At 38.4% G+C, this 9,455-nt stretch overlaps 1 protein-coding gene across 1 annotated transcript; it reads right to left on the minus strand.

The window, feature by feature from the left end:
• Positions 1–917: 917 nt before the first annotated feature.
• LOC133251870 (olfactory receptor-like protein OLF4) lies at positions 918–1,904 on the minus strand. The gene has a single exon (XM_061424625.1). It carries the CDS (start codon positions 1,881–1,883, stop codon positions 918–920), a length of 966 nt encoding a protein of 321 aa, XP_061280609.1. The 5' UTR covers positions 1,884–1,904.
• Positions 1,905–9,455: the final 7,551 nt, after the last annotated feature.

The following is a 9,455-nucleotide window of genomic DNA, read 5'->3' on the forward strand; positions in this document are numbered from 1 at the left end:
TTTATTGATTTTATTTTTCTCCCTTTGTTTTTTGATGAGTCTGGCTAATGGTTTGTCAATTTTATTCATCCTGTCAAAGAACCAGCTTTTGGCTTGGTTGATTTTTGCTATGGTCTCCTTTATTTCTTTTGCATTTACTTCTGCCCTAATTTTTTTTTTATGATTTCTTTCCTTCTACTAACCCTAGGGTTCTTCATTTCTTCCTTTTCTAGTTGCTTTAGGTGTAGAGTTAGGTTATTTATTTGACTTTTTTCTTGTTTTTGAGATATGCCTGTATTGCTATGAACCTTCCCCTTAGCACTGCTTTTACAGTGTCCCACAGGTTTTGGGTTGTTGGTTTTCATTTTCACTCATTTCTGTGCATATTTTGATTTCTTTTTTGATTTCTTCTGTGATTTGTTGGTTATTCAGCGGAGGGTTCATGATTCTTTCAGGAAGACAAATGAAAATTACTTGGGGTTTCATATGAGTTTTTTAAATTAATTAATTATTTTTAATAGGAGTATAATTGCTTTACAATGTTGTGTTGGTTTCTGCCTTACAACAACAGGAATCAGACATAACTATATATATCCCTCCCACCCCTTCATCCCACCCCTCTAGGGTATCACCATTTTGAGAAGCAATTATTCTTAATACATCTGTGATGAGCCATCAGAAGAATGGGACTTCCAAACATTTATAACCTAAAGTTAGGAAAATTTTGAAGTAGGAAACAGTATATACTGTCTGAATATCAAGCTGATGAAAAAACTTAGAGACAGTTACTAAAATTTGCATAAAGAAGCTGAATCAAAATAAAAGGGAAATCTGAGGAAATAAATAGAAGAAGTAAGTTTTATTCTACAAAGATCAAAGCATTGCAATATCTGCTTCCCAGTCTTTGAGTCATGTGATCAAGAAAACATTCATTTCCTTCATGTAACTGGCAAATTTGTAACTGGCAAATTTATACCTGGCATCCCCAAATAGAATCTCTTCAGAGACCTTTTTATGTCTTTGTTCCTCAGACTGTAGATGAAAGGATTCAGCATGGGCATGACCACAGTGTACATCACTGAGGCTGTTGCACTTGTGTGTGAGCTGTGTGTAATAGCAGGGCTAAGGTACACTCCTAAGACTGTACAATAAAATAAGGAGACAACGGAGAGGTGAGATGCACAGGTGGAAAATGCTTTACACTTCCCCTGAGCTGATGAGATTCCAGTTATGCAGGAAACTATTTTAAAGTAAGAGTAGATTATGCCAGCAAAAGGACCACCACCAAAGAGAGCAGTTGAAAAATAGATCACTATGTTATTGACAAAAGTGTCAGAACAAGACAGTTGTATCACCTGGTTGAGTTCACAGAAAAAGTGGTGGATTTCCAAGTCTGAACAGAAGGACAATTGCAACACCATCAAACTGTGTAACAAGGAATACATGATATTCATTATCCAAGACAGAAGCACCAGCAGTCCACAGAGCCGGGGGCTCATGATAACCATGTACTGCAAGGGTTGGCAAATGGCCATGTACCGATCATAGGCCATCACAGCCAGGAGAAAGTCATCTAATCCTGCAAAGAATATGTAAAAATACATCTGGGTGACACAAGCTTCATAGGTGATAATTTTGCTATGTGTCTGGATGTTCCACAACATATTTGGGATGGTGGTGGAGGTGAAACAGATGTCTACAAAGGACAGGTTGGAGAGAAAGAAGTACATGGGGGTGTGGAGGTGGGAGTCTGAGATGACAAGCAGGATGGTGAGCAGGTTACCAAACAGAGTGACCAGGTACATGGAAAGGAAAATCGCAAATATGAGGGGCTGCATTTCTGGTTCCTCTGAAAATTCCAGAAGAAGAAATTTTGAAATTTGTGTATTGTTCTCCAGTTCCATATAGCAAATGTGACTATTGGGAAAAAAAGAAAGCAACATGATTAATTTTCACTTAAACAGGCATACCTGAAATAGCTGAAATACTATAATTTCTATTTTGTAGGCAAGAAATTGATGTTAATATGTTGCATATATATGAATTTTTCTGACGGTATACCTCATTTCATCTCGGACTAGAATTTTTATTGTCCCGTTCTCAGTAAATTTACAAGGGTTTAGATCCCTGGGTCAGGAAGGTCCCCTGGCAAAGGGGATGCCAATCAACTCCAGTATTCTTGCCTGGAGAATTCCATGGACAGAGGATCTTGGAAGGCTCCAGTTCATGGGGTCACAAAGAATCAGACACGACTGAGCTACTAACACTTTCACTTTAAAGTTTTAATGCCTTTGAGAAACATGTATTGAGAGCCAACATGTCCCAAGCACAAAGAGGGGTGCAGAAAAACAAATCTCCACATTTCAATAATGGAGATAGATGATATTAAAATAAATATTTTATAAAATATGTCAGAAGGTGACAGATGTTATGAAGAAAATAAAACCAGATACAAAGGAGAGAGTAGTAGAAGGAGTTATTTTGCACTGTGTTCAGGCAAGGTCTGCAAACAAAGGGTTGTTTGAAGAGACATCAAGAAAGAGAGCAAAGCATCTAGTGTGATAACAGGAGAAGTGTGTTCCTGGAAGAGTGAGCTGCCACTGCAAAGGATCAGAGGAAGATGCTGGTTCCACATGTTCAAATGAAAACAAAGAAGCCAGTAGGGCAAAGGAATAAGCAAGAGGCGGAGTGATTAGAGATGGTGTCAGGGATGCTAAGGAAAAACATGGTCTCCCTGCTACAGCTGAACCTTCACTACACAGAGAATCCTTCCTTCCATGTTGTTCCCAGCACGTCAGAAATTTAGTTGCAAAGGCACCCTGTGAATTGAAGGAGATCCTCTTAGTACCACCTGTTCACTGAGTTCTGGCCTCTCTCACCTTATTATGTAACTTTAATATATGACCGGGTGCTTCTGCTTTAAGAACTGCTCTCACTTTGCAAGGTACAGACACACCGTGGCTTCCTGGACTGTATTACTGTCATGATTTTCTCATCCAGAACCACCCTCCTTAGGCCATCAGTGGTGACAACTCAAGCTGGTTGGATCAGATTAAGTTTCTTCTAAAGAATTTTTAAAAGGTACCTAGAAATTCCACTTCATAAATTTCCAAGGAAGCAATAAACTTGAGGTTCCTTTCTGTTTGGGCCACTTGAAGCAAACAGCCAACTCATTGGAAAAGACCCTGATACTCGGAAAGATTGAGAGCATAAGGAAAAGGGGGCAACAGAAGATGAAATGGTTGGATGGCATCACTGATTCAATGGACATGAATTTGGGCAAACTCCAGGAGATGGTGAGGGACAAAGAAGTCTGGCATGCTATAGTCCATGGAGTCACAAAAATTGGAGACAACTTGTCAACTGAGCAATGACAACAACCACCCAGTATTTAAAGAAATATAAAAAAGTATTAGAGACAGATAGATATAATGAAGGAAAAAGATCTAATGACCTCCAGTGCCCCTGAGAAAATGTGACTAATAAAAATCTCCTTCATTTGGGAACATTGCAAATTCAGCTACATATTCTTAATGCCCAGGTAAAATCATAAAGAAAAATATTTTCCCAATGACAGAAACAGTGATATATATGTAATGTGAAAAATCATACAGATTTAATACCCCAAGAGAAAAATAAGCAAAGGGAGTAAACTAAGAAATCAAAATGGAAACATGGAATACAACAAAATTTCTGTGTGTTACATTAATCAGTAGAAGATTTGTTTGTCCTAAGTGTTTTTCATATTATTTTACAAATTATATTTCTGTGATCTGATACTGAATGAAGAAAGACCTATTTTCTTATGGGAGATATTTTATTTATTATTCTTGTGCTTAATATTTTTTTTAATAAATCCAGTGGGCACAATTTAATTCTTGTTCTGGTCTTTGTCCAACATACAAAGGTCTTTCCATACCATACTTATAAAGCCTTATAAATGAAAATTCATTCTATTATTCTGGATAAATGTATGTGCATAATTTAAACCTGAGGACACTATGTTGTAGTCTGTGCTGTGTTGTGCTGTGCTGTGCTTAGTTGCTAAGTTGTATCTGACTCTTTGCAACACCATGGACTGTAGCTCACAGGCTCCTCTGTCCACTGAGACTCTCCAGACAAGAATACTGGAGTGGGTTGCCATGCCCTCTTCCAAGGGATCTTCCTAATTCAGGAATCAAATCCAGGTCTCCTGCATTGCAGGCAAATTCTTTACTGTCTGAACCACCAGGGAAACCATTTTACTCTACTGTACTGCAACTCTGTCACTATAATGCAATATCGGTAGAGACTTCAACTGCATTGTTCACTCATTTTTTCCCAAAGATATGTGAATATATGTACATTTACTTAAAAATGCACTTAAGAAAGTTAGAAATTATGTAATAAAAAGAATAGCAAAAACAGTAAAAATAAAGGGTGATTTTGCATAATTGGATTAAATAAAACTGAGTGGAACATCAAAACTGAAACATGATATATAATAACAGTCATTGGACAATTACAACATTAAGTAATAATTAATTAAGAAAAGACTTTGACTCAGGAGAATATAACATATAATTTACCCAGAAATTTTGGCACATAGCAGATGCTTTGCTATTATTTGTTGAATGATTAGGAATTAGGTCCCCTTAGATACGAACACTATCCTATAGGAGCGTTATATTTCTTTTTGGTTGGAAAAGTCCAGATTGTTGAATAAAACTTGGCATAAATGGCTGTCTACCTGGAAGAAAATGAAGTGGTTCCTTATATAGCACATCTTTTAAAAAGGGACCAAAGATCCCAAAAGTAAACAGTCTACTTTAGATGAACATATAAAAAACTACACATAAAATCAATAAGTGGGAAGACTATCATAATTAAGGTGAGAAAATCAGAAGCAAGGAGAAAGACATATTTGACTCTATAAAACTTAACATTTTTATGGTCAAAAACACCCAACCAAAAGTCAATTGCAGAACCAATAATTTGTCAACATCATTGAAAATGCAGCTAACTGCTGAGAAATAGGCATAAAATATATAGATGTATGATAATAAAAATTGACATGCTAATCAAATATATGAATCTTTACTCAAAGTAACTAATAGTTTAAAAATCACCAGGAAGTCTCATTCATAAGCCTCAGCCTGGTGAAAACACTTACTATAGATTGAGGTTGAAACTTCTAAACAGACATCACAGACATAAGGGGAATTCTGTAATTTTACTGGCAAAAATGTGATGTGGAGAACATTGTGGAAACTACCTGTGACAGCTCTTGATTGTGGAAGCACAAATATTCTTTAACTCAGAGTTCCTCCATCTCTGCACTACTGGACATTCTCTGGCAGACCATGCTCTGTGGTGTGGTCTGCCCTGTATACTGTAGGATGTTTAGAAGCATCTCTGCCCATCATCTACCATTCATCAGTGTGGTAGTGAAAAATGTCCACTCATATCACTAAGTGTCCCCTGGAGGACACAGTTACCCTTGGTTGGGAAGCAGTTTTAAATTAACAAACTCCACATATTTTCATAATAATTTATAGCATAACTGCAAGTTGCTAAGAGACGCAGATCTGAAAATTTCTCATCACAAGAAATAAATTGGAACTATGTGTGGTGACAGATGTTAACTAGATGTACTGTGGTGATCATTTAGTGATATAAACAAATACTGAATCAACATGCTGAATGCATGTAACTCATATGTTGTTATATGTCAGAGAAAGGAAGTGAAAGTCTCTCAGTTGTGTCTGACTCTTTGAGAACCCATGAACAGACAGTAGCCCTCCAGGCTCCTCTGTCCATGGAACTCTCCAGGCAAGAATACTGAGTGAATTGCCATTTCCTTCTCCAGGGGGTTTTCCCTTCCTAGTGATGGAACTCTGGTCTCCTGCATTGCAGGCAGATTCATTACCAACTGAGCCACAGTGTCAAATTACCCAAATTCTTTCTGAAAAGTGATGAAGAGAATGCTATATTTGACAGATTTGACTGACAGATTTGACTGAAATAATTTATGAATGCCTATACAATCCCCACAGATATATCTATACATATATAAAAGCACTAAATGATGTTCAGTTTTTTTTTTTCTTTTTTTTTAATGCTGCTTCATTCTGGTTTTTTTTTTTTTTTTTGCTTTTATTTATGTATTCTTTTTTTTTTTTTTTACTTTACACTATTGTATTGGTTTTGCCATACATCAACACAGTTTTTTGTTTAAAAAGCTATTCTTTGTTTCAAAGAATTAAATTTTAAAAAGGAATAATAGTACTCTGATACCACTACGTAAAACAAAAGTTACAGAGATATTTTTCAGTAGAGAAACACTCAACGCCTAACAAATCCACAAATATATTCAGCCTCACAGGTAATAAAATAATTGAAAAGTAAACCTCTTGACATACATCTTTTCACCTATGTAACTACGTTGTTGTTTTGTTTTTTTTTTCTTATGTGAATACCCACTGTGAGAGAAGATACTGTAATATGTAGATTTCATTCACAGGTGTTGCAAGGGTATATTTGCAAACAGTCTTCAGTTTAGATCTTTCTCCTCCATGTGAAAACAGAATCTAATATATCCCATCTTACAATAAAAAGAAATGTCCTTACCTCACTGTCTGACCCTCCAGGTAATACCCTATTTGTCCTGGTAATCAACAAGATTCCTGGACTCGTGTTCTACTTTTACTGGTAGCAGTTTAGGACTCCCATTCCTTCTTCTATCGGGCTTCCACTAGCATGATTTAATTGTTAAAAGTTACACTCATGTTTCCAAGCACAACGTTTACTTGGAAAGCCAGCAAACAGCCACAATGATCTCTGACCTCTGGGCTATGCTAGATTGGTCCTCAGGTGACCTCAGGTACACATTCCTGGCTTCCCTCTTCTCTGATCCTCTCCCAGAGTATCTGTGGGGCTCGCAGACTCACCTGCTTGGAAACTCTGCATGGAAGTTTTCCCTGTGAAGGTCAAAATCCCCCACCCCCTAAATAATTGGTGATGGAGACCAAAGTTTGTCCCTAAACAAGACAACAACATTGGTCTCTCAGCCAGATTTAGGACTGTATAAGCGAGGACCATGTGCTATCCAACCACAGTGGCACAGGCTGAGGGACTGCAGCAGAGGAGATATTTACAGCTTCCTCTGGCAGCTCATTAGGCATATTTCTTCTTGTCACTCCAACCTCTATATACATGATTTTCCTGGGAGATATTGGTCTGGACAGAATGGATTTTTTTCCTGCTGATTCTCTGTTCCTAGGAGACTGCATTATAAGTTAGGTGAATTCAATTTTTATCACTCCTTCTCACTTAACTCTTCTGCTTCCAAAAGGCTAGGCCTCCCAGAACCTCATTACATCCCTGAGTTCAAATTTTCTCATATGGGCATATGTCTTGACTAGGTCCTTAGGGTCTTCAGTGCTTTGATTAGTGGTTGCAATACAACTCCTGAAATATCTGAGAATTACTATTTCTCTCTTCAAAATGGGGGCTAACTCCACTTCTTTAATGTAAAACTTGGATATTAAAATCTTTGGTTTCAAGAAAGTTTTACAAAGGCAATAAGGATTTATTACTGATAGTAACATCTGTCATTTGCCCCTCATTATAAAATATTAAAATTATAAAATATGTATTTAGATGTTGTTCTGTAGCACTGATCTGATCTGATCTGTAGCACTAGTTTAGAAAATTACAGGGACTGTCAAGTTTAATCTTGACAACTGTGTGTTCTATGAGTTAGAATGTATAAGCACTCCATTCAACACTGCAGAAATGGTACTCAGAGGGATTTAATGTTCTGCTTAAAGGTATAAACCAAGTAAAGGATGGAATCTTGATTGGAATTGGTCAAGATACTTTCAGTTCTCAAACTCTGGGCAGTGATTCTCAATCAGAGATGATTTTGTCCCTGGGGATATTTGACAATGCCTAAAGGATGATACAATCCAACCCACTCCAGTATTCTTGCCTAGAGAATCCCAGATATGGGGGAGCCTGGTGGGCTGCCATCTATGGGGCTGCACAGAGTCAGACACGACTGAAGCGGCTTAGCAGCAGCAGCAGCAGCAGTAGCAAAGCATGTTTCTAATCCCCAGTATACAGCAGGATAGCACCCTGTACCTTTCCTGCCTCAAATGCCAACAGTGAGAATGTGTGCGTGTTTAGTTGCTCAGTTGTGTCTGACTCTTTGCGATGCTATGGACTGTAGCCTGCCAGGCTCCTCTGTCGGTGGGATTTCCCAGGTAAGAATACTGGAGTTGATTGCTATTTGCTTCTCCAGGGGATTTTCTCCACCCAGGGATCAAAGGGTCACCTGCGTTGCAGGTGGATTCCATACTATCTGAATCACCAGGGCAGCCTGTGAGAAGGTAGGGAAATCTATCTTTAGACCAGAACTTCTATAGGTTCTTTGTGTACACAAATCACCAAGGTTTGTGGTTCAAATGCACATCGTGACTCATCAGGTCTCTAGAGGGCCCAGGGACTGCCTTTGCGGCAAAATTTTATGTGTTGAAGCTGCAGGTCTTTTTCTGTGGACCACAGTTTGGATATCATTGCAGTGGTCCTGTGTTAGAGTCAAGTACACTTAGCTTTAGTCTTCTCCATGAAGGAAGGGTCATTTGAAAGAATCATTTTCACTCACTTCATAGGTGATGATAATTGTGTCCAGATCTCTAAAATATTATAGCTCTTGAGTGACATCAAATACAATATATATTAAAAAGACTTTACGTCCTCCCTGGTGGCCCAGTGGCTAAGATTCCACATTCCCAATACATGGAGCCAGAAATCAATCCCTAGTTGGGGAACTAGATCCCATATGCTACTTAGAGTTCTCATGCCACATCAAAAAAGGATCCTGCATGCCTCAACTAAGACATGCCACAGCCAAATAATTTTTAAAAAGGGGAAAAAAAGAAGATTTTAGGGTAGGCAGCATAAGGGATTCCAAAAGATTTCATATCCTAGACCAAAGAACTTTGGAATATATTTATTACACAACAAGGTAATTGAGACAGTAGATGTGATTCCCTGGTGGCTCAGAGGTTAAAGCGTCTGTCTGCAATGTGGGAGACCTGGGTTCAATCCCTGGGTCGGGAAGATTCCCTGGAGAAGGAAATGGCAACCCACTCCAGCATTCTTGCCCAGAGAATCCCGTGGATGGAGGAGCCTGATGGGCTACAGTCCACGGGGTTGCAAAGAGTCAGACACAACTGAGTGACTTCACTTTCACTTTACTTTCATATTTAAGATAAGAAGATTATCCCAGATTATCCTCCTTGAAAGTGAAAGTAGCTCAGTCCTGTCTGACTCTTTGTGACCAATTCTCCAGGCCAGAATTCTGGAATCGGTAGCCTTTCCCTTCTCCAGGGGATCTTCCCAACCCAGGGATCAAACCCAAGTCTCCTACATTGCAGGCAGATCCTTTGCCAACTGAGCTATCAGGAATGTAAACACAATGATCCTCTAAA

This window comes from Bos javanicus, chromosome 7 (genome assembly GCF_032452875.1).
Source record: "Bos javanicus breed banteng chromosome 7, ARS-OSU_banteng_1.0, whole genome shotgun sequence".
Classification (NCBI taxonomy): Eukaryota; Metazoa; Chordata; class Mammalia; order Artiodactyla; family Bovidae; genus Bos; species Bos javanicus.

Excerpts from the sequence above, each read along its gene's own strand:
- LOC133251870 (XM_061424625.1), bottom strand. The coding sequence starts at position 1,883 with ATGGAACTGGAGAACAATACACAAATTTCAAAATTTCTTCTTCTGGAA.